The sequence below is a fragment of the Neolamprologus brichardi genome, chromosome 13 (genome assembly GCF_056152115.1).
Source record: "Neolamprologus brichardi isolate AB-2024 chromosome 13, ASM5615211v1, whole genome shotgun sequence".
NCBI lineage: Eukaryota > Metazoa > Chordata > Actinopteri > Cichliformes > Cichlidae > Neolamprologus > Neolamprologus brichardi.
In genome coordinates this window covers 3,008,346-3,034,464 of record NC_142116.1, presented here as the reverse complement: position 1 = coordinate 3,034,464, position 26,119 = coordinate 3,008,346, and the positions used below count along the sequence as shown (strand labels likewise).

General features: G+C 40.5%; 1 protein-coding gene across 2 annotated transcripts in view; it reads left to right on the top strand.

The window, feature by feature from the left end:
- Window positions 1-26,119, top strand: part of nrg3a (neuregulin 3a) — a 417,214-nt gene that overhangs the window by 247,134 nt on the left and 143,961 nt on the right. For both annotated transcript variants that reach the window (XM_087849983.1, XM_087849982.1), the window contains exon 2: window positions 1,230-1,359. In XM_087849983.1, coding sequence (XP_087706109.1) covers window positions 1,230-1,359 — 130 coding nt within the window. The remainder of the gene's footprint in view (window positions 1-1,229; window positions 1,360-26,119) is intronic.

Genomic DNA, 26,119 nt, shown 5'->3' with positions numbered 1-26,119 from the left:
TGTAAAACTGATTTTAATCACTGAAGCATAGTGTTCTGGTTCATCACAGTTCATCTAGCTACTCTAAGAACAACATAGCTGGGATTCTGCTAATGAGAGCCCTTAGCAGACTCATTTTTCATTTGTAAGCACAAAGGAAAGAGTCAGGAGCCCAGTCTGGTATTAATAAGAACATCATCTGTGCTGCAGATCAGATTTCTCCCTGCATCTGAAAGCTTGATCGGCTCCATCACAGGCTTTCTAATCAATGCTGATGGATGACGGCCATGAACACTGTGAAATCTCAACATTTTCTTATCTTATCCTCAACCAGCAATAAAATGCCCATAACACCATTATTTCATTAATCGTGCGTTTTTCTTTCTCTTGAGAAACTGTTGGTTATTAATTGGAGATTATGTATCGGAATTTCAGGAGCAGGACCACGCCTCCAAACACGCTCCTTCCGGTTGTCATCTACATAGGTTCCCCCAGTTCTGCAAGCTGTTCATTCTCGTTTACGTGCCCCACCCTCCCTCCTTGTTCTCAATTCTTTAACTTCTTCATTTCTATGTAGTGCACGGGGATCTGCCAGGCCCGGGAGCCATCGCCAGTCCCCTTCGAGGCCTTCCCCAAACCGCAGCTCGATTCATGTCAAAGCATCACTTTTACCTACTAAAACGCTGTCAAACCTAAGATGAGGACGTCGGCCCAGCTGGTGAATTTCAATTATTAGGTCATTTATTAATATACATCGAGCAGATTCCCTTAGATTTGTGTACTACGCACAATCACTCACGCAAGTTGTGATAAATCACTGGAAGAATTGATGTTCTCCAACAGCATTACTGCAACTATAGAGTATTAATCATAAAGGGACAGATTATTACCTGTCCTCCATCCATCTTTTGCTTGTGACATCGCAGGGTCTAAACAAACAATCGCATGTTGGTATTATCCACAACGTGCGTCGAGTTTGTCTGTAGGCACAGACAAACTGTTCTTATGCATCCTTGGCTGGCGCCAAACAATTCTGGTATTTTCTACTGTCGTTTAAGATAAAACCATGATTTATTTGAAGACACGGCGAGTGAAAATGAGGTCCTCTCTACGTGTACACAGGTATTTTAGTAAACTTAGCTTATTCTTGTTTTAATTGGGTAAAGACTGAGCTTTTGAAAAACTCCCTACAGGGTGAAGGAAGGACACCGTGCTTGTGACTGACAAGATTTTCTTTGTTTGTTCTGCAGCATCTCCAACTGTCCCTCCGCTACACTCGGAGCATTTCAAGCCCTGCCATGAGAAGGACTTGGCCTACTGCCTAAATGGTGGCGAATGCTTTGTCATCGAGACACTCAGCGGGCCTCACAAACACTGCAAGTAAGTGATAATTTATTGAAATACCTCTGCTTCGTTCCTTTCTTATGTTCTCTTTCCTGCATCCACAGCCTTTGCATTCTCCAGAGATGTATGTTGTGTCTGCTCGGTATATGGTTGGTTGTTCTGACATTTAGCTGTATACTTTGGATTAGATACTTGGTATATCATCATGCTACATATATTAAAAGTGATAATCAGTCAAAATAGGCAGTTTTTCCTGTCTCTTTTCTAAAGGATAGATGGGTTAGGTTTTGTTCAGTGGTGCATATTTGGTGTAAATATGTGTGACGCAGCTATACACCAAATTAGGGCTGGGCAATATGGCCAAAAATATTTATCACAATATACATTTGAAAATTTGCGATAACGATATAACTGACGCGAGACAAGATACTTTACAACTCCACAACTTTATTAGTGCAAACCCCCCATTAAACCTTTAAATCCCGGTAGCTCTGCAACCACGTAAGCTAGCGCAATAATTTTTTTTGCATATGAAACCGGAGGAGTTGTACTTACATCTTCTGCCATCAGCTTGTCCTCGGTCACGGTTTCCTTCCACATATAGCTTTGCAAAAAATTGCATATTAACCACTTGCAGCAACAAAAACATAATATTCCAGAAACACGCTTTGCTGATCCGATCAGCTGTTCGTAACATTTCCTACCTCGGAATAGACGTCAGCGCAAACTACCGCATGTCCGCCATGACCTGCCCGAAACCGGAAGTGACGTCATTTTTGCGGCAATTTAGTTTTTTTACCTTCAGGGCCTTATGAGCCTATACTGGTGTTTTTAAAAGTTATGTTTGACTTTATGACTTTCTGTGTCATTTCTGGGATGCTTAGGACTCATATTGCACTGCTGGAAATAGTTTATTTTGATGCATATGCTGCTCTTTTGCAAATTTGCATTATAATATTTATTTTCGTTTTTCCTTCAGTGTATAAAAATTGGTGTATTTCAAAAATAAAACTATGAAGACACTTAAAATAAATTTCCTGTGGTGGGAAACTATTTTGTGCAACTTTTTTGTATTTACAGTTTTGAGGAATAAGCCTCTTAAATTTCTCTAACTAGAAATATATGTTAAAAAAACCAAAACGATTTTCAATTTTTTTGTAGTTTATTGCACTTTTTTGCAATTTATGTAATTACTATGCACTTAATGCAGACATATTATTAAATTATTTGGGCTATAATGGTTGTATTGATGTATAGCAACTTGAAATGCTCCCAAAATTGGCTCTACAGCATGTAAAAATATAATATCAGCTCTGGCAGACTTGGCTCTATGGTAGGTCTTAAAGGGTTAACGTATTTTCACTTAAACAAGCAGCTGTTTTTTTATCTGCATTAAAGTTATATAAAAATGTAACAGTGCAAATGCAAATTCCTTGCTGACAGTTTAACCAAAAGGTATTTCCAGTGGAAATTGGCCAACATATCCTCAGCATAACCATGTATAATATCCACATAACTTAAAAAGAGGTTATACACAGACAATACGGTAATATTATTCTTGTTATTGTTAAAGCAAAGTACATATTACTGACTAGGGTAGCCGTAATGCCCCAACAATCAATCAAGTGGAATGGCTTCATAGCTTCGTACTAAAACATTTTTTGACAGATTTTCGAGCGCTGTGTACGACATAACATCGGTTCGAGGTCAGTAAACACAACCAGAGTTCATACATAAGGCACACGGGATTATAAGGGGCTCTGTCGACTTTCAGAAAAATCAAAGGATTGATTTTAAGTGTGCCGTATTTTCTAAAAAACACGGTAATAACGACGGCCCGCTAGCATGCTCTACCAAAAATTGTGCTTTGGTGTGTATCTGATGGACAAAAGCTAAACCAGTTCCACACCACTGAAGCTGCACATTTTTACAAACCAATTCTGTTTCATCTGTTTCATTCAACGATCCACTTTCACCCTTCTCATTCTCCGTCGCTGCCATGCTTTTCCACCATGTGCGTATGAAAACAAAGGCACTGTGAATGCACGTTTTACCCATATTCTATCGCGATATTTTAATTTCTTATCATTGCCTAACATTATACTGGTATTACCGTGAATGGTATGATATGGCCCAGCCCTACACCAAATATAATAAAATATGCAACAAGTTAGAGAAAGAATCTCCCTGCCAAACACTCATCGAGAGGTTCGCAACATGATTCTGTTTCTTTCTTTAAAGATAGAAGCTTTTATTCACAGTGGTTAACGTGAACAAATGATTGGAGTCTTAGAGGTCAAGACCTAATCCACTCTGCTGTTTAGTGTTAAACAAATACTACTAATTTCTCAACAACGGCTAATTATGCTTCTTCCTGGTTTCACCTCCTCCTGCTCCAAAAGCTCTGCAGGTAGTCGCATATTGAATGATCTACTGGTTAAGGAAGGTTTGTGAGATACTGAACGTGTGCACCAATGACTATAAATGCTGTGAGTCTATGCTGGCAACTGCCACCCACTGTGAAGGGGTAAGCTAGGAAAGAAACCCAGTGAATGTAGTGTATTTGATATTGTAGCAGCATCTGTAGGGACTGCTTCTTTATTTTACCTACTTTATCAAAAGATTCTTGCATCTTTGTCTTCCTGCTATGTGTCTGTGAGCATTATATTAATATCTTTGTGCACCTTATTTGTCCCAGATTGGAGAGTAGAGCTCGTGGGCACTTAGCCCCTTTAAATGTGGGGCCTTTTACTAATTAAGTCCCAGAACAACTTCTTCCAAAATCTAACCTCCGGACTTCCATCCGACCTCCTTTTCAAAGAGCGTGTTTTTCCAGCCCTGAGCCATGACTATACATCCACACGCACGTGAAAGTGTGCATGTGAGCATCCACAAATGAGGAGGGATTCTACTCAAGCAATGGAAGACTCGCTAAGCTGAAAAAATAAGATCAAAATGAATATGAGATGCAGTGGTCATTGTGCATTTGAACACCACACATACTGTGAGAAGTCCTCTCACATGGGAAATTTGTTATTTTCTGTTTACAAGTCTGCTTGCATGCTGCTGGCCAGTAATCAGTAGCCGGTCTCAAGTTGAACATCTGCAGGCAGTTACAGTTTAGACTCACAGATTTCGGCCAACAAATGGATGTTATCATGCTTATGGGGTCAACAGAGCTACGGAGAATCCGACAGCAGGATTTGGACTTTACAGATAAATTATGCTGTTTTTTTCTGGAATAGGTTATTTGCCATATAAAATATGGTTCAAGTATTAGAGGTTGCCCTAAATTGGTTAGCCACTTCTGTAGTTTTCAGTTATGCACTGTGAGGTTTAGTAAAAACTCCACCAAGCTCAGAACGATCTGTTTTTGTTTCTCTTTTATTACAAGAACAGTGTTGTAGCTTGAACTATGATAAGAAAAGCACAGAAAAGAGAAAATGGGTGAGAAAGACCAAGGTGTAGGTGGATGAGGAGTTGGAGATGGGGGAGGACTGTTGTCCTCCCCGGCTCGCTTCTGTTGCCATGACAACCCAATAAATCTGTGGACAAGCTCAGCTGTTGAAGAGAGGAGGGTTGTAATGTATGCCGGGACTGCCTTGATCAGGCTGCCTGCGAATGTTAATGCGTGTGAGGTAGAGAAGAGCAGAGAGCTTAATCGCGTGGCAGCGAGCTTTCTAAAGGAATAGCATGGACCATCGAGCAATACGACATTCACTCTGGATCTGAACAACAGCTTAAAAGATAACATTTGGAGTTTAGAAAGGATCATCTTTAATATTTAGGAACTGATTAGACTAAGATAATGCTTCATAGGAATACTTCAGAAGTTGATCTACTTCCTGAGCGAGGCCTTTAAATATTACAAACCATATAAAAGAGGATACGTTTAGTTTCAGCTTACTCGCTTCGAGACATTAATTTATCATCATCAACAAAAGAATGATGAATTTCACCGCAGGCGTGAGATCAATGCATAATCTGATTCAATTTGTGTTTACAACAAATTGAGACAAATCCACTTATAAAAGTGTGATCAATTCAGACAGTAAATGGGGATTAATTGAGCCGGTTTGTGGCATTATTTGCCACTGAATTAATCATTTTTTGTTAGCAAGACGAAACCTGATCCTTTTTGCAACGATTTCCTCCGACGAGTCATAACTCAAGTATCAAGTGGCGTTCCCGGCCAGCTGTAAAACAGGTGTAGATTGTCCCCGGGAGCATTGTTTAGCGCTGACACTGTGTGCAACGCTCGCGTTTGCCGTCCTTATGGGACGGCTGCAGAGTCAGAAGGAGATGTGAGTCATGAGGACTGCTCGTCCTCTCACACAGAGACCCGCCGTGCATACATGCCAGTGCTCCATGCTTTGGGCAACATAGTCAGGCATTCATTAGTGCTCAGCTAACCAGGAAATTAGTCACTGTGCTAAGATAATATTTTAAGAACATGGCAAGAGGCCAATGCATTGAGTTTTAAAAGTATGTGATGCTAAATTTGATTAATTACTTTTTGAGCTAAGCGTGATTTTTTTCTGAAGAGGACCAAAGGTCTAATAATAGCTTTGGTTTAATTACTGCTTCAAACAATGTCTGTTTAAATATCTTTCTGACCATTTTTCCTATAAACACTTTTACAGTCATTTATCTCTTTATTCTTATCCTCTGATTTTAGAGAGAACTGTTGGCCCCGAGTAACGATTCTGCTATACGCTGATTCCCACTGAGCCAGCGATCCAGGAAATTTCACTTCACCGCTTCTTTCTTGGAACAGTTTATTCGTTCTGTCTTCAGAGTCGCATGCAATGAATTTGGTTTCTGGACAGTTTAGTATTTATTTCCTTCTGCCAGAGTGACCAGGCAAAAACTGTGTCCTTCTGCCTAGTTAGCTAAGCACGTCTCACTGCCCTCTGTTGAGAAGCTATTCCAAAGCGTCAGGAAGGAAATCTCACCTGGCAAGTAGAGATGGTGTGGGTTTAGAAGAGATCCTTCCAGAGCCCGAGCCAATGAGACAGGACGGTGACACAGATACTCTCTGGAGGTTGGAACCAGATATATCACGCACGAACCCTGGCGCTGCTTGCGTACCGCCAGCTACGATGGTTCAGTGCGTGTTGCGGGTCATACAGTCGACCTCTCATTCAGTGAGGGTGTTTTTGAGCAATGTAAAATCTTACTTTGGGACCCATTGTAAACTTTTTTAAAAACACTAAACATGATGGAAGGGAGCTTGCTGGCTTTTAATTTGCACTTTTTTGCTCAGGGGTCTTTTTTGGATTGAATGAATGTGGAGCACTGAATTTAAAAACTAAACAGCCGTGTAGCTTTAAAACATTATTCAAGACAAAGAGTACTGATATAAAGGGTATTGATGTTCAGTGTTGGGAAGGTTACTTTTAAATGTATTCCATTACAGATTACAGAATACATGCCCCAAAATGTATTCTGTAACGTATTCCGTTACGTTACTCAATGAGAGTAACGTATTCTGAATACTTTGGATTACTTAATATATTATCATGCTGTTTACAACTACATGAATGTACTATTGCTGTGATTTATTACTGTTACTGAAGGTCCGCGGCTCCGAACCGTAGTAAAGGGACCTCTGGCTAATACGGTGGGTTCTGTGTCGGGCTCGTAGCCGAAAACTAGCTTTACTTTGTTGTCTGGGTCAACTTTGCTAGCGAGAGACAGAGAGAGGCGTTGAAAGGCTGCTCCAACAGAACTTATTGTTTTTGGAGGAAAACACGAACACGGTGTACAGTCGAGTCTTAATAGCTTACTTACAACTGGGCTCGTCAGGCTCTCTTCTTGGCTGCAGTGGTTATTATTATATTTACATGCTTCCAGCTCCCGTTTCTGCTCGATGACAGCTCGTACTTTTCCTTTTTCTCCCTCCCTCGCTCACAGACACATAACGGGTATGGCAGTCCATTCTCCCTGCAGCACGGACTACACTGCCTATGATGCTACATTCTTTAGAGCTATACCTGTAGCATTCTGCCTATTAGCTTAGCACAACAACAACAAAAAGGCCTCTCTCACCCAGGAAACATGCAGAGAGAGAGGTCACCCTGTAACCATGGCAACCGTAGCGCTGCCGCCTGGAACAACAGAACGTAGCTGTCAAACAAAACCCAAACAGTCCTGACCCGCCACAATATGAAACAGGGAAGTACCGCCGTGTAATCCATTTATTTCAACAAAGTAACTGTATTCTAAATACCACCTTTTTAAACGGTAACTGTAACGGAATACAGTTACTCATATTTTGTATTTTAAATACGTAACGGCGGTACATGTATTCCGTTACTCCCCAACACTGTGGATGTTTCAGATTTTATTTTTTTGATATCTCTTTTTTTTGCTTCATCATTGAGAGTGAAAGGCCACACGAGAACCTCTCCACAGTTGTAAATTTGAGCATTTCATCATTTATTTATTTATTTCATACTTAGTTAAATGACCCTTGAGCTGATATGTTGTGCAGGTATAAACATGCAATGGAGGCCGCGTCTAAAGTTTAGATAAAACAGTATGAAAAGAACAAACAGAATATTTTGTAGCGCTCACTCGCCGAGGATTCCTGTGTTTCCTGCACGACGTGAAGAACGAGACGGGAGGGGTAAGGCTCCACTGCTTTCTGGAGTGTAATCCTCCTTCCCTTACTGCCAATCCTCCTCATCTTCCCTCCTATCTCTGTGGACTCCAGTCTTGTCTTTTCCTGGGTGACCTTAGGCTTTTCCAAAGCATTCAGCCATGGATCAGCCCCACTAGATTGACTTGGGCTGCACAGGTGCGAGGAGCGGCTGCACAGGGGAATAGATGACTTTACTTTCCCTCCTCGTGCACGCATGCACACACTTACAAGCCAATTAACAAGAAGCATGCATGAAATTGAAAATATAGCAGCCATAACACACGTTTAAGCTGCCGGTAAACAAGCTGATTAAAATGTATATGGAAAAACACAGGCGTGTGACACATTTGTGTCAGAATTCCAGTGTCATGTCATGTTCACTATATAAAATGTAACAGCATGTTGTTTTTAAATATAGCATACATTGGAAAAAAATCATGTTTTCAGCAAACTGCACAAACTGTCCTTTGAGTTTGTTATCACGACGCTCTGGGTGATGGGGACAAAGATGTGCTCACATATAAACACAGTTTGATGGGGAATGTTTTAAGTCAAAATGCTTTCCTCAATCTATCCAACGAATTAACCAGCATGTAAAAGCATAATTAAAAGGTGAGTGTTCCCATTTGATAATTACAGCCTTTAAATGTGACTGTGTTGCTCGTTACAAGGTTGCTGAGCCTGGTGTGTTATGGCATCAATGCCAAGGACACCTTGTGTGTATCTCTGCATCTGTAGCAGCATTTAATAGACTTGCTTTGACTCTTTATGATGACAACACATCAGGAAAAGAGTTTGCATTAACGAGTATCCATTAAAATGTGATGTGACACAATGTTTTTACAAAGATGTTGATCATTCTGCAGAATTTGTTTCCCCTGAGTGAAACCTTTGCGTCTTCTGCACGTTACCTCGTAGTAAAATATCGACCGTTGACAGCACGGGATTTGTTGCTTCACATCAGATTTTTGTCTCATTTCCAGTGTTAGCGAACGTGGTTTGGTTTAAACATTTTCCAAATATTCAAACAGTGTTTCAAGTGGCATTTAAATGCTGTTGAGCCAACGGTTATAAATAATGTTGGATAATCCTCTGCTTTTCAGCCATTTTTCAACCAGTGCTCACTGACTCCAGAAAGCATTTCATACTCAAAGCTCATGAGACTTTAGTCAATGTCACATTCCGCTGCCCTGAACTCTTTGCTCTGGGCGTTTGGAAAAAACCCTTAATGCAATCAGTCACACAAAAAAGGACACATGTGAGAGTTATCCCAAGATACCCTCCGACATCCCATTCCAACTGTGAGTTTGTCAGGAGTCAACGAGTGTGTATATAGAGGTCAGTGCATTCTGGGAAATATTGTTTCTGTCAGCAGGGATTTACCTTGACTGGATAAAGGTGTGTCAGATGCTCACTACAGAGAATATTTGTTATAAACAAAGCAACGTCAAAGTATTTTGTCATTAGAGAAACAAAAAACCTGTACTGCTAATTAAATTCATAAACCACTCGGATGCTGATTAAAAAAAGAAAATCCTTCTTTTTCTTCGTCACTTCTTCTTCATCTTTCTTCCCTTTTCCTTCTTCAGACGGCCCTCCCTCTCTCTGTTCTCTCTTTCTCCCTCTCCTTCTCTTTTGCTTTGTCGATTTCTCTAAACCCTCTTCGCCATCTGTGCGATAATAATGGCACACCAGTGGGAGTTCCACTGGTGTCTTTCTGACAGTAATAAACAAGGCTGATGCCATGGCATGCTTTCGAGGTGGGAGAAAATTAAACAGATAAGAGACCACATATTGTGGCTAGAAGGCACCGCTTTTGGTGAGCGAATCCTCCAAGATGCAAAGAGGAGCACTCAACGTGCCTGGGAATGAAAAGCAGAAGCTGGAAAGAAGACAATTTTGGACCAGGAAACGAGCGATAAAAGGGCTTTTTGGGTGACATGGTGACTGAGAGGGGCTGAACAGAGAGCGGCGGTGGCCAAATGTTAGTGTGTCACTGTTTGCTGATTAAATTAGCACACAATGAAGGCTTGATTATCACTTGGCAGCTCAATCAGCTACCATCAAGCTTCATATTGTGGCTAAAACTAAAATAAAACATTCAAAATTAGCTTGTTTTCGTTGGTGTAAAATCCCCAGTCGGCATTTATTTATGGTTTTGCTTTACAGCGCTCAGCATCACACTGAGCAGTGTTGGCAAGGTTACTTTTAAAATGTATTCCATTACAGATTACAGATTACATGTCCCAAAATGTATTCTGTAACGTATTCCGTTACGTTACTCAAAGAGAGTAACGTATTCTGAATACTTTGGATTACTTAATATATTATCATGCTGTTTACAACTACATGAATGTACTATTGCTGTGATTTATTACTGTTACTGAAGGTCCGCGGCTCCGAACCGTAGTAAAGGGACCTCTGGCTAATACGTCGGGTTCTGTGTCGGCTCGTAGCTGAAAACTAGCTTTACTTTGTTGTCTGGGTCAACTTTGCTAGCGAGAGACAGAGAGAGGCGTTGAAAGGCTGCTCCAACAGAACTTATTGTTTTTGGAGGAAAACACGAACACGGTGTACAGTCGAGTCTTAATAGCTTACTTACAACTGGGCTCGTCAGGCTCTCTTCTTGGCTGCAGTGGTTATTATTATATTTACATGCTTCCAGCTCCCGTTTTTGCTTGATGACAGCTCGTACTTTTCCTTTTTCTCCCTCCCTCGCTCACAGACACATAACGTGTATGGCAGTCCATTCTCCCTGCAGCACGGACTACACTGCCCATGATGCTACATTCTTTAGAGCTATACCTGTAGCATTCTGCCTATTAGCTTAGCACAACAACAACAAAAAAGCCTCTTTCACCCAGGAAACACGCAGAGAGAGAGAGAGAGCGTCACCCTGGCAACCGTAATGCTGCCACCTGGAACAACAGAACGTAGCTGTCAAACAAAACCCAAACAGTCCTGACCCGCCACAATATGAAACAGGGAAGTACCGCCGTGTAATCCATTTATTTCAACAAAGTAACTGTATTCTAAATACCACCTTTTTAAACGGTAACTGTAACGGAATACAGTTACTCATATTTTGTATTTTAAATACGTAACGGCGGTACATGTATTCCGTTACTCACCAACACTGACACTGAGCAACCCAGGGATACATGTACTGATGGAAACCCAACCAGACACATATTCACAAGACGCAGACAGCCTCACCTTGCTATATTCAGCCTATTTATATCAAAACCAGACCGTTAGGACTCTAATGCACATTGTGCAAGCGTCTTATGTCCACTTGAAGCTTTGGCTGAAGAGCACATCATCACTGTGCACCAGTGATGGCGTGCTCAGATTTGGACGGTAATTATAGAATTATGTGTGATTAGTGTTATTTCCAGTGGTCGTGAGTTTTCTCAAGCTGTCTTCTCAGTGCCATTTCTCAGTCTCAGCAACTTCTGAGCGTCTTATTGATTTGTATTGATGGCTTTGTTTGTCTTAATTAGAAAGATTTACCAACTTTAATTGTGCAATTGCATTAGTTCTCACTTAGTTTGGTAAACAGCACAAAGTATCCAATTAAGCCTCTTTGGTGAACGTACTGTACACATGCACTGCGCACGTGTGTGTGTGTGGGTGGGAATGAGTGTGTAAGAATGTGGAGTCTGTTTATGTGAATTTATTGGTAAAAACTGTCTCTAGAAAAGAATCTACACAGTTGTTTGTTGTTGAATCTGTTATGACAGCGATGGGGAATCATCTCATCTGCACTGTGAGAGCGCAGAAACACTTGAAAGCTTGAAATAATCAACACTGTTATGAGTAATAGCACAAATTATGATCATTAATCAAAAAGACATTTTAAAGGTAGTTTGATGAAGAATATCTGTAAATGCTTTTAAAATGTTCTGTTTAGATTTCATGATGTAGATGACTGATTTATAATAAGTTACATAATTCCATGAATATATATAGTTTGTGTTGTAATGTCTTTATTTGAAATGTACATGTGTAAAGTGTAAGAGCTAGTGTCTCGTGAGAATACCCTTAACGAGAGTACGCGAGACTTTGCATGGACCGCGAGGGAGCAGATGTCTCTCATGAAGCGATTTTAAGCTAAAAGTTTGCTAAAAGGAAAAGCAACATAAGGACTTAAGGACCTCTTTTCAGGACAAGCAGCCAACGAGGTACTTGTCATTTGAGAAATGTTTTTATTTGTGTTTGGACTTAATATGTGTACTGTAAAGTTGCTTGTGACCAGTTCTCACGTCGTATCGGCGTACTGGTGATGGTGAAGCCGAGGAGAGAAGGCCCAAGTAATAAACGCCCGTTTCAAAGAACCGACCTGTGTCTGTGTTGTCGTGAAAAGAGCTACAATATCCTAAAGCGATTTGTAAAAATGCTTTAAATACTTTAATTCTTGGCTGACACTATTGTATTTTTAAAAATCGTTTTCTTTTCAAAATACTGCACTAGAGTATTGCTTTGCAGTAAAATAACATGCGTTACTCAAAAATGATAGAAAGTTGGTAAAATTAGCATAGATAGCACATAGATGCATGAAACAAACACTTTTTGGGATGCACAACACAGTGATCTTTGTAAACATCCACTGTTTAAACCCACTTTAAAAAACACTTGAGATTTGGTGCCTAGACTTGAGAGACATGAGGTTTGTAGTTAAGGTAATTACGCAAAAATGAAAAATAAGCATCATGACTTGAATTTTGGGGTTTGGTTTGCATGAATTTCTGTCTGCTGTGACAAAAATCCTAATCGACTTTCCTTCTGGTTTGCACCGTTTCTGTTTCGTGCTTTGACGTGAGTGACAGCCAGGACATTTTTCATTATAAGAATCAGTGATATAAATCAGTGAGCTGAAATAGGATCACATTTTTATTCCAACACCGACACAGACTCCTCATTCGGAGGCTCATAACTTGCTATGATGCCATTTGCCACGTTCGGTCATAGGCAGTAAAAGGGGTATAAGCATTTCAAAGGTGTGTTCGGACACACGACACACACACGTACGTCCAGATATCATACATGTCTGACAGCTCTGTCAAGGCTGTCAGGGATACACTGGAAGGAGAAAAAGGAGAGTCATGACATCATAGCGCGAGACAAAAGCAAAAGGCAGAAAAATAAAGGCGAGAGACAGAGATGGGGTTACAGGAAGTGTTTGGCACATCAAAGCTTGAAGAATATTGCAGCGTTATCCTCGATAATGATGCACAAAAACTCCCAAGATGTGTAGCGCACGGTAACAAAACTCAGAGTGAAGCAGAGGAGAGTGAAAGGAGATAGTAAGAGGTATGGGTGGGGTGGAGGAGTGGATGAGGATGTAGACATACAATAATTTGGTGGTGTTCCTAATCAAGGCATCCCTTTCAAGTCAGCAGGTTTGATGTGGTAATAGGATGCAAATGTATGCAAATGAACCGTCTTTTCCCTCCAAACTCTGAATTTGCTTTGCCCCTTCATGCAGGATGGGAGAACTCTGAATAAACAGGCGAACAAGGCATGGGACTATTGATTATAATGTATTTATTATAATTATAGGGAAAGTTTTAAGTTGGCACCAAAGACACTGTAATTTACCCTGCCTGTACCTGAACTCAGGTATAGAGGTGAATATCAGCATGTACGCCATCGAAAAAGAACTTTTATAACGAACGCAAAAAGCAAAAGCTGCTGTAAAATATATATATTTACATAAGGAATTGCTGAGGAAAGTAGAAAGGCAGGAATATGGAACATAGAGACGGAGATTGCAAGCGACAGAGAGGGAGAATAGAAAAAAAAGAATAACTGAAGACAAGCTGTGCCTGCAATGTTAAGCAGGTCTGGAGTCCCAGTGCTACCTGGGAGCTATACCAGCCTGCTGATGTGTGTTTTCACTGTAGTGCACTTCACTCTGAAATGGCAGCAGCGCCCTAAGCCCAGACATGTCTGTCTCCTTCTCTGACTAACAAGAAGCAGCCCTCAGTCGGGATATTTTCAGAATAGCGAGGCTTGATTACACATGTAATCACACATGCAATGCATGAACCCTATGGCAAAACACCCACACTCAGATGCTTTACAAACCTTGAGAGGGCTCATGCATAGTCCCTGCATACGGCGGCGGCTCCCTCATCCACCTCATTATGTGCTCATGGATTTTTTATGTTTTCCCGTCCTGTCAAGAAGAGAATCTGGTCAAGGTCGCTGTAACACTGACACTCGGCTAATGGTCAATTTGACAATTTAATTCTCTTTTAAACATGCTTTTTCTCCACTTACTGGCAATTAAATATTTTCTGAAAAGCCAGAAATCACCTCTGAAGCAGTGTTATTAGACCTGACCCAATGCATAAGCTAACTAACCGCCTGCTTGGGGTGCCTGTAGCCACAAGGGGGCCCACAAGGGCACTTGTCTCCATTTGAGAGTGAATTAATGGGATAACAATAGGGCACACTTTTGTTCTCACCTGGCTGGGCAGTGTAGCTCTTGAAGTATGTGACCTACTAGCTGAAAGTCACTTCCGGGGCTTTATTCAGTGATATATCACACACATTTTAGTCAGGTTAAAAATATTCCATGTTAAACTATTCTGTCTCCCGGTAAACTATCTCGGGTCATAGTATAAAAGATATGCTCCATATTCAGTTATCTCGGGATTCTATATAAAAAAATCCAGTATAATAAATAGTGCCTTTTTATATTTTATTATCTTTGCATTCTTAGACTGAAGCACAGGTGCAAACTGTGGAGGAAGGTGGGAGTAGAAGAACTCAGGTGTGAGATGTGACTGTGTGGCACTCGAAAGCAGCATTTTTTTTAGATCCTCTTTGGAACTGGTGCCCAGTGAGGAGCCAACTGGTGGAGCTTAAAGCAGCGCAGCTCTTTATTGTTTGTGTTGGAGTGAGGCTGAACTCATTCCAGCTGCACCTGCCTGTTGTTAGGCTTAAGCTCCATCCTCAGAAAGGCAGAGTGATTGCCCTGGAGCTGACAGTTGGTCACAGGGGGGCATTCCCGGTTTTGGTTGTGAAAATAACACTTTAATTATTTCCCACTTCACAACATTATCTCCAGCAGTTATTTTTTGCCCTGCTGTGAGTCTTTACCTACACTGTATGTGCACGCCTTTAAGCTTAGGTAGGGCTAACAATGGACGTTATAATGAGTTCACCCAGGACTTACTGATTCTCTCATCACAAAAGAAAACCATTTGTGTGCACACTTATGGATGTTACAGTACACAAGAAAGCACCAAGCGTTAGCTCATAATGTGAGTGTATGTTTGCTCCCATACCAAATATGGACATCTTGAAAACAGAAAACCCCATTCACGCATTGCCTAATAGCAGGAATGTGTATATAAGTAAGTCTGTAAAACCATCACACTGGTTATAGTTTTACAGTTTTATTCTTATAGCTCCAAACCACAACAGCAGTTGCCTCAGGGGGCTTTACATTCACAGAGATCCTAAAGTGCATTTAGCCCAAAGTTGATGCGCATCCATCTGGATCTAGTAGAAAGCTACAATTCACTGCATCCCAATTCCTGTCAGGCGTCCTTCAACTCTCTCTGCTAATGCCATGAAAGGTTTAATAATGGATTGCACTTATATAGCGCTTTTTGAGACCCTCAAAGTTCTTTACAATTCCACTATTCATTCATTCACACTGGTGGAGGCAGCTACAGTTGTAGCTACAGCCCTGGGGCAGACTGACAGAAGCGAGGCTGCCATATCGCGCCATCGGCCCCTCTGGCCAACACCAGTAGGCGGTAGGTGAAGCGTCTTGCCCAAGGACACAACGACCGAGACTGTCCGAGCCGGGGCTCGAACCGGCAACCTTCCGATTACGAGACGAACTGCCAACTCTTGAGCCACGATCGCACAGTCGTTTAAATAGTAAAATGTTATTTTGGTTCAGTGAGACAACTCACTCAACTATTTAAATCAGGGGTGTCAAACTCCAGGCCTCGAGGGCCGGTGTCCTGCAGGTTTTAGATCTCACCCTGGGCCAACACACCTGAATCAAGTGATCAGTTCATTCGCAGGCCTCTGGAGAACTTCAAGACGTTGAGGAGGGTATTTAGCCATTTAAATCAGCTGTGTTGGATCAAGGACACATCTAAAACCTGCAGGACACCGGCCCTCGAGGCCTGGAGTCCGACACCTGTGATTTAAATGATCAGAACTCCAGCAGAAAAAATTCAATGCCCCCAAATCATCTCCCATCATTCTCTACAGATTAACATACATTTGGGGAGTAATGAAAAAGGCTCAGGAGGAATAAAGATTCCTTCTGAGCCTAGAAGTATTTGCTGGAGTGGCTGAAACAGCAGACAGTGATGCAAGGCAGCAATGGCACTGATGTTTCAGAGGGAAGATGTGAAACTTTTATAGTTTGGTTAGACTGGATATTGTAATATTGGAGCCTGTGTGACTTGTGGAGAATGAGCCATAGTATGTTTGATATGGTTAGTTTTTAATAGCATTCTATTTTTAAAATACATCAGGGATTAAAAAAGGAGTTTGTCCCCCCAATTTTTCTACAAATTCCCATACTGTGGGGGATCTTTTGGTTCAATGAGAGGCATTGTGATAATTGGATAACATGACTTACATTCCAAAACATACTAATGACAGCAGCAACACTTTCAGAATAACAGTCATGTAACATTATATTATTGCTATTATTGAATTCTCACAGACAAATCTCAAAGATGAATCAGTCTGCTCACTCACGAGTTGTTTTGTTTTGAATTTGAGTCATGAAATGGGAATCGGCTGAGGGAGTACCGAAACTCGCAGACTTCTTGGAGTAATATTAATAAAAGCTAAAAATGATGAAAAATGCAGAAATAATTGGATTCAATTTAATCAATAAATGAAACCGTCATTCCATATGATTTCTTTCCTAATCTGCATTTAATATGTTTCTAATTCATTTTCAATTTTATTAGAATGTGCACATGAATATGTATATAGGTGTGTGAGGGAGAGAGACAGAGAGAGACTTTGATTGTTATATGTGTATAAACACTTCTGACTATAAAAAGATCATCATGTGAGAAACATGGCTAATAATGGAGCCATTGTTTTTCTTCTTTTGTTTACTGCAGCGCTGTTTGTTATTGACCAAGCGTGAACATGCTATTTCAGGGTTGCAACCCCACAATCCTTTGCTCCAGGCTGAGACTGGGCATAAAGGAAGTTTTCCCTTTTCAAGCTGTGGTCGTGAAGGCCATAGGTTGAACGCAGCATCTGTCAGGAGATGTCATGCTGTTCCGTACCTGACATCCATTTGTCTGTTTCAGCTTGTTAGGGATAGAGGTGAGTGTAGGTGCAGCCTTGAACACCTCGCTGATGTAAGTGGAAGAAGGAAAAAGTATTTCCAGAGAGATTTGGAGTACAACGTCCAGAGAGAACAGAGGAGAGGACATAAGGGCCGTGAGCCTAATGGATACTGACAGTCCTCCCTGTCTAAGTCCAGGGCTTCTCATTCACTGGAGATCAACCTAATGTTTTCTCACACATCGATACATTGATTTCACATATAACATCATAGATACAAACAACACTTTAAATATTTAGTCATTTAAAAAAATTAAAGTAGAAAATCACTAATTTGTGATATAGTCACCTACCTATAATCATACCTATAATCTACCAAGTTGTTTCCATCAATCCGTTCTCATGTGTAGTGGTTATAGTTGGTAGTTATAACTATATCACTTTATTAGGTGCAACTTGGTTAGGCTTAGACATTAAACTATTTACTTTGGTTTAAATTATAAGCCAGCCACATATTATAAAACTTTGTTTTCCTGGTTGCCATGGTAACACCTCCTGCTTTTTTTTTTCTCCAAAAAAAAAAAAAAAGTTTCTCACATGAAACCTATTTCCTATTGAAAGGCATTACTTACAAATCTGTGCTTGATATCATGAAAAAACATAGGAATTAATGGAAGTCAACATAAAATATGGATTACTTTTTTATGACTGTTCCACAAACTCTTGTGTACGGAGCCCCGCAGGGGACATGGGAGAAAAAAAAATTAAGACGGACTTTTGCGAGATCTCGCAAAACAAACTCGGGATCATCTCGCAAAACTTCAACGAGATCTCGCAAAGGTTTTAGCCGCATTATTCGGCCTTCGACTGTAGTAGGTCTCGACCTCCCGTTAGCTTCGAGCTAACGGGAGGTCGAGACCTACTACAGCCGGGAGGAACACCGCTTTCCCGGCACATCGTGCCTCGACCTCCCGGTCGGCTTCGAGCCGGGCCGGCGTCCGAAGAATGCGGCTAAAGCTTTTGCGAGATCTCGCAAAAGTCCGTCTTAATTTTTTTTCTCCCATGTCCCCTGCGGGGCTCCGTAGTTGTGAGACTGGGCTGGGCTCACTCTCTTTTATTCATTTTTTTAAGACTTTGAGAGTGGAATGAGCACTAAGAGAGTGCCAGTTAGTGCTATCATATTCAAGAGGAAGTGAGGCATTTCTACAGTTAATGTCTCCAAAACTAAGCAGCTCACATCAGAAATATTCATATAAATATAAATCACCAAAGACCAGCAATAAAAAAAAAATGTGAATTTTATTTGGGCCAAGTGGTATTTTGAGTTGTTTATTTAGTCCCAAAAAGTTGATTCTGTTCATCTGACTTCTTTATACTGAAGAAGTCACTTGGATGAGTGAACATTTGGCTCTTTCTCCCACTGAAAACTTTTCGTCCAGATGGAAAGAATCAACCTTTTGGGATTTATTTACCTGCATTAAGACTCTTTTGTTGTGCCTTAATCCCCAACAAGTCCAAAAGTCTAAAACTTTTGGACACAATGGGACACATACAAAAGCAGAAGAAAATTCTGGAATGGAGCCTATCCCAGCTGCTGCAGAGCGAGAGGCGGGGTGTACACCCTGCACAGTCACCTCTCTGTGTTAGCCCAATCTGTCGCAAGGCTAACACAGAGACACAGACAACCATTCACACTCACCTTCACACCTACAGCCCATGTAGAATCCTGTTTTTCCACACAGATATGGGGGAGAACATGCAAAATCCAAACAGGAAAAAACAATATATTTTGTCTACCATCCATAATCAGTTTTTAACATTGCCTCCCCAATTGCATGGATAGTCATGGGACATGGGACAAGTTCGGTCTTCATGTTGACATCTCAGAGTTGCTTACTTTTGTTAGTTCCTCAGCCTGAATGTATTTTAATGTGAAAGAAAATAATTAAAATGTAGAATGAAATTGGGGCACAGTTGCCAAAAACATCCTACTGGGACATTTAACAAGTCTGTTCCCTTATGTGTTTCTCTGTGTGTTTAGAAGATATTCTGAGCCAAAAACCAGAAGCCTATTAAGTTTTTGTTACACACAGGGTTTCTTTACATGCTTGGTATTTCTCTCCCTTTTTCATGCTGTGGCTCCAGTGGCTAGTCCTTGTTAAAAATATTATCTCATACTGACACTCTACAACATTAATTGTCTCTCAAAGAGAGCACGCAGTGGCATTAATGTGCATCCGCAGTGTGCTTCGAAAAACTGTTGGCTTTTGATTGGTGTATTATTATTTTTTTCTTCCTGCAATTATTATTAGACTAAATATAAAATGACACTACTGAGAATAGCATTTAAATTTATAGCCAATATATTGCCAAACAACATTTGTGGTCACCTTTGAGTACCAGCTATAAATTGTACTGCTGTACGTCCAATCTGTAACATTGTTTTTCACATCTAATAATGACTTTTATTATTAAACAGTTTAGCACTCAGCTAACAGATAAGCCAGTGACTTTCTAGAGTTAAGGTATTTTAACTTTAATAATTTTGATGATTATAAAATACTTCTTTGTGCATTAATCAGTACAATGTCATGGTTGACGAGTCTTCTGTGATATATCCCATGATAAATACATCTTTCTCTCGCTGCATAATAAAAGAGCAAATGCATAAATATGCTGATTGATCTAATATCTGCCATGTTAACCTCCCAAAATAAACTATTTTTGCATACTCTTCACATTCAGCTCTAGAGAGCATTATCTTATTGCTACACAGATGGCCACCTGGCTCCAACTGAACTAACATGGGATGCACTCTCCTGATGTTATTAGCTGCACTCAGATGTCCTGTCCTGGTTGTAAATTACTGTATTTCTGCAGTGCTCAGTGAATATTTCTATTTCTATTCACTGCAGACTGCAGTGAATATTTTGTAAAAGAAGAGCGAGTGCTCCATCATACCTTCAGTATCCAATGGAGCTGCAGCACTGCCTTTGCATTGTGAAACAGTGAGAACAAAACCCTCAGAAATGTCAGCTGTGGATACAACCTAAAGCCTTTGTTGTTTTACTGTTACTGCTTTGTTGAAGGGGCCGGTGGGGGACTTGCTAATTACCAAATTTTCAAGTTACTAAATATTAAGACCTTGCAACAGTTCATTAAGCTTTTTTTCAAGTCTGTCTCGACGTCCCCGGAGTGCATCTTGCTGACAAATTCTATTGTTAAAATAAAACGACCTTTGGCTTTTTGTGGAGGCAGATTTTTCTTCTGTTTTTCTTCCAGTCGAAACTTTTTGGTGACATTTTCAACACATCCCTTGGAAATTGCTCAAACCAAATCTTTCTCCTAGCTCCAGCATAACCTCTCCACCTTACCTGTCTTTTTTTCAGTTTTACACACTACATGAATTCTTCCTCTTTTCACTCGTGTACTTCCTAACCCTTTCTGTCATACTCCTGAGATGGAAGAGGGCTGCCATTTTCATGTGAGAACTGGTGTCACAGTATCATGCAGACTGAACAGAATCAAGAAGGGAGAGACGGGAGTCCGTGTGGGTGTTGGAAAGACTTTAAGCGTCTAGTGCAGGTTTGGATGTTTGCTTTTATGGCATGTCAATGTGCAGCTCACCCGCTTGATTCAAGAGTCCGTAACAGACTATAAGAAAAACTGAAGGTTTTATTAAGGTCACAAAGTAACTTTATACTTCCTCTATTAGTGTACAGCACTCTGGCTTATGGAGATACAAAGGGCAGATCGATGAGCATTGCAGACGGAGCAGCGCTGTGCACAAGTCAGAAGATTTGCTTTGATATGTGTTATAAATCAGCTAATGCTGACAGGAGAGCTCACATGGGTGGCAGCTAATGGTTCCCAGCGTGACAATATAAACATCTGATTGTAAAAATAATATTACAATGTCACACATGCTTACACATTTTAGTCAAAATCACTCTTATGCACACCATCTTTATCCTAGAAGTGACTTACTAATTAGAAATATGTGTGATCCAAGGGTTACTGAAGGCTAATTCATCATTTTTGACTCTTCTGCCAGTTAATTTTAGTGTCTCTTTCCCCATTCCTTGGCTCTGTTAGTAATCCATACATACAGTGTACATGTACAGAAAGTGACCAACAAACATATACGTGTTGTCTGGTGACTGTGTACCATTTTAATTGCTCATTGACATTGATTGTCCAAGTCTGTTTTGGAAGGATCATTCTTCATATTTTCTCATTTGGTTGTTTTTATGGTGGTAGTGGTGAGCATTTGATGACGCATTAACCTAGAATCACCAATAGCTGAGTGATTGTTTGGATCTGTTGGCGATAAAGGCCAAAGCATATGACTTTCATTATTTTAAAACTCATCAAGCATCCGGTGAGAACTTGTGATCTATGCATAGGGGCAAATTTATTGTGGGAAAGATGATTCTCATTAGCCCTGTTTCATCATTCATCATAGCATAAAGTCAAAACTCCTTTGCATTGATTTACAGTGACACCTAACTTTTAGCAGACTAATAAACACAAACCATACCAGCAATTCTACCCAACGCATAAAAAACATTTCCCTTCATATGCCGTTTATCTTATATATCAGGGGGGGTTTGGCGGGGGTGGGCGGCTTGTAGGAATAAGACAGTCAAAGGAGTTTGGAAAGAAAAGTGTCTGGTCTTCTTAAAGTTTCCTTGAAGACGTTTCACCTCTCATCCAAGAAGCTTCTTCAGTTCTAAGAGCCATTGGTGGAGAGTCCCAGATTTTAAGCCCTATGGGAGTGTCCTGAAGGAGGTTGTGGACCCCCTATTGTGGACCCACTATTGATCTTCTGCCTAATCACACGAGCCAAGGTGTGAAATCCTATCATGTGATTTGCTGCGGTCAAATGGCCCAGGATGTGAGTGGGCGTTAAGGCTTCTTCTCTCAAAACTGGATTATAGATGGCAGACACGAGTCACACCTTGGCTCATGTGATTAGGTAGAGGATCAAAAGGGGGTCCATGAACCTCCTGGATACACTCCCATAGGGCTTAAAGGAATTACTGCTAAGAGTTTAGAAAAGGTTGTGGCTAAGCAGCTCACAGCAGTTTTAGAGAAACATAATATTCTCAACTAATTTCAGTTTGGCTTTTGTGGAACTCATTCTACTGAAACAGCCCTTCTTAGGGTCTCCAGCAACATTTTAATGGAAAAGGATGCAGGAAAATGTTCTGTTCTGGTGATGTTGGCTCTCACATCAGCATTTGACACCGTTGACCATCACATCCTACTTGAAAGGCTGAAATACTGGGTTGGTGTAACTGGATCTGCCTTAGAGTGGTTCTCTTCATATCTGTATGAACGTTACTTTTTTGTGGCAGTTTCTAAATACAGGTCATCTTCCACGTCCCTGTCCTATGGTGTGCCTCAAGGCTCTGTGCTGGGGCCTTTATTGTTCTTAATATATCTACTTCCCCTCCAGCATATTTTGAGCCCCTTTGAGGACAGTTGCTACCACTGCTACGCCGACGATATTCAGTTATACATTTCTTTCAAGCCCTAAGATGTTTCTAAGCTGCAGATTTTGAATGAGTGCTTAGAATCAGTTAAAGTTTGGATGGCTGACAACTTCCTCCAACTTAGCGAAGGAAAGACTGAAGTCCTCGTATTGTGAAATCATCTATCAGGAACCTCGGGGTAATCTTCAACCCGTCTCTCACTTTGGATGTTCACGTCAAATCTTTGGTTCGGTCCTGCTGTTATCACTTGAGAAACATTTCCAAACTAAGCCTCTTTGTATCGTGCACTGAACTGGAGATTGTCATTCATGCTTTCATTTCATCAAGACTGGACTACTGTAATTCACTGTTTACATGTTTAAACAAAAACTCCCTGGAGCGTCTGCAGATTGTTCAAAACGCTTCTGACCAAAACATCGAAGTACTCACATGTGACACCGTTGCTAAAACAGCTGTATTGGCTCCCCGTCGCTTTCAGAGTCCACTTCAAGATTCTGGTACTGACTTATAGAGCTCTCTATGGTCAAGCTCCTGCCTACATCATTGAACTTCTACAGCCTTATGTTCCTAGCAGGTCTCTTAGGTCATGTGACCAGGGTCTACTTGTCATTCATTATACAAAGCTGAGAACTAAGGGAGACAGAGCTTTTGCCACTGTGGCTCCCAGACTGTGGAACTGTCTCCCACTGAGCATAAGATCTCTGGACTCAGTAGCTTCTTCCAAAAACAACTAAAAACACATCTTTTTAGAGCTGCATTTTGTTAACTGTTGTCTGTTTTGTTTTATGCTTTGTTATCCTTGTGTGAAGCACTTTGTGATCTTTTATCTAGAAAGGTGCTATATAAATAAAGTTTTACTTACTTACTCTCCACTAGTTGCTCTTAGTACTGAAGAAGCTTCTTGGCTGAGAGAGGGAACACCTTCAAGGTGACTTAAAGAAGTCCAGATGGTTTTCTTTCCAAGCTCCTTAGAAGACGATGACCTGGATGACTGAACTTTTTTACGTTATGTTGTTTAAGTTATGTTGTGGCCAGGTGCGTATAGGGGTAGTAAGTGAAACCACCAATAGAAAAATAGGTGTAAATAGTCCTATTTTTACAATTATGCTGTACTAGAAACACAGTAGATGAGAGATTTTAACTGTAGTGAGCCACAGCAAATCTGTTCAACAGTTTGTGCTAATTTAGCAGATTTTCTGTGTTTTATTTTCTGGGGTTGCCAAAATTCTTTCATTGTGTGTTTCATACCACGTTCATACCATGCAAAGCCTAACTTAGTGTTTGGTTTACAGGGACAAAAATGAACTAACTCATGTTTGTTTGTTTTTATGGGATGCTCTGATTCTATTTTAGCAGAACGTCGCCATACCATCAACGTAGCCCTGAATCGTTTCCACTTCTGAATGTAAATAAATATTCTGAGTCAGAATGACAGACAGATTGTGTTTAAATGCAAATGAAAACAAAAATCGCTGCCTGTTTTTTATCCTTTAAACAATGTTTTATGAAGCACTGCAATTTAACACATTTTCCAAACATAATTAAGCTGTATAGTAACTTTTGTGGCTGTTTGCTCTCAGTGTTGCCTTTTGGTAACGACTTCCTGTCATCATCTGTCACTCACAGATATTTCCCGGGACTGATTTGAAGATGTAACTCAGTTTGACATTTTTAATGTTTTTGCTTTACAATGAAGGAGCTCATCTTTTCTTTTTATGAATTAAGCATTTTTATTCTAAAATCAATTGTTTTCTAATAAAAACAATACTGGCAGTGGCCAGTGGTACCTCTTAGCCTCCTAGTAGGTTTAGCTTTTGTCTGAATTTCAAAATTCTATGTCACCTTGTTCTCAAGTTATCAGTTATATAAAGGATTTTCAGAAAAGTTGACCTCCTGAGGTCACGGTCTAATGCCTGCTCAAACTTGTCCGAGACTTTTAGAACGTACACCTGTGCTATCAATTTAAAACTGCTACATTGCCTTGTTCTCGTGTTATTCTTGTCACAAGATTTCCCAAAAAAACCTTTGACCTTGGGGCTGAGGTCACTCAGAATCAAACTCATCTGAAATTTGTAGTAGATAGAGCTATGGTGTTAACTCGCTTCACAAACGTGGTTGTCCATGTCACCCACCCCGTCAGTTTAGACTTTTCTCCCCATCAACCTTTTATGGCTGAGGTGTAAAAACTACAAAACTATAGCTAAACTTTTAGGATTTTAGTTAGTTTTCCTTTGATGCAAACTCATAATGTCTAGCAATAAAATCAGACCTGGGAATTATCATTTCGGTGCAGTGCCTGGAAAGAAGTAATGTCATTGAGGTCATGTTAATATGAAATACAGGAAAGAGCAGCAGAGACAGCACTGGAATGTGTGTGTGTGTGTGTTGGGTTGTGTGTATATGGAAGAAAATTCTGGGAGTACAACCTACATCAGGTCAGCCGGTCAATCTTGGAGAGGTAATTAAAGAATGAGGACCTTGGGCGAGTTCAGCACAGTGGAAAGAACAAGATGTGTTTACGAAATGTTTTGGCAATCAAGATGTATGTACACTGTTTGTTTTTTCACACGCACACATCCATCCATCCATCCCAGTGTGGAAACCATTGTGATGTAGGATGATATGGGCAGACATTTACATTGTAGAGATTAATTTGTTTTTATCTTCATAACTTCTTAATCAGACCATGATATGAAGCGAAGCTGTCAGTCCGGTAATGAAGCACCGATCGTCTGTAAAGGGCACCTTTGCTGTAGTGCCACCATCAGTGATTAGTATGCTTGGTAACGGCTTTGCTAACTTTGAGGAGGTGTTTCCAAAATTATGCAAAACACGCCGCAAAGCAAGTTTACATGACTCGAAGCAAAAATGCCTGAAGCGAGATCAGAGGCACGACTGACTTCTCTGCCCCTTTTGAAAATATTGACGCAGACCCACGCTAGAGGAAGTCTCCTCGGACTCAGTCAGGAGGCTGTTTTTCGCCTTTATTCATGCTCTCCAGAGAGTGTGATACAGTGAAATATGTGTGATCCTCCTCTGTGTGTCGAAAATAGTGAGCATACTGACAGTAAAATTAATCTGAAGTTATAGAGTAAAATCAAACTAGGGAATGAAAATATCTCTCTGGAAAATAATTGCCCTGCCTTAAATCACTCTGAATGGAGTTATCACTGTGAACCACGCTGCTTATGTGTTTGAGTGGATTCACACTGCTTATAGTATCTTAGTACTAAAAAGCAAGCAAAGGCTTTATGCAGTGAGTGTAAATAACATCCCCTTGGGGTTTTAAGACGCTTGGCCAGTGACTTATGTCATTATTGCAGATCTGGTTTATTTGCAAATGTTTCAAAATACATTTATC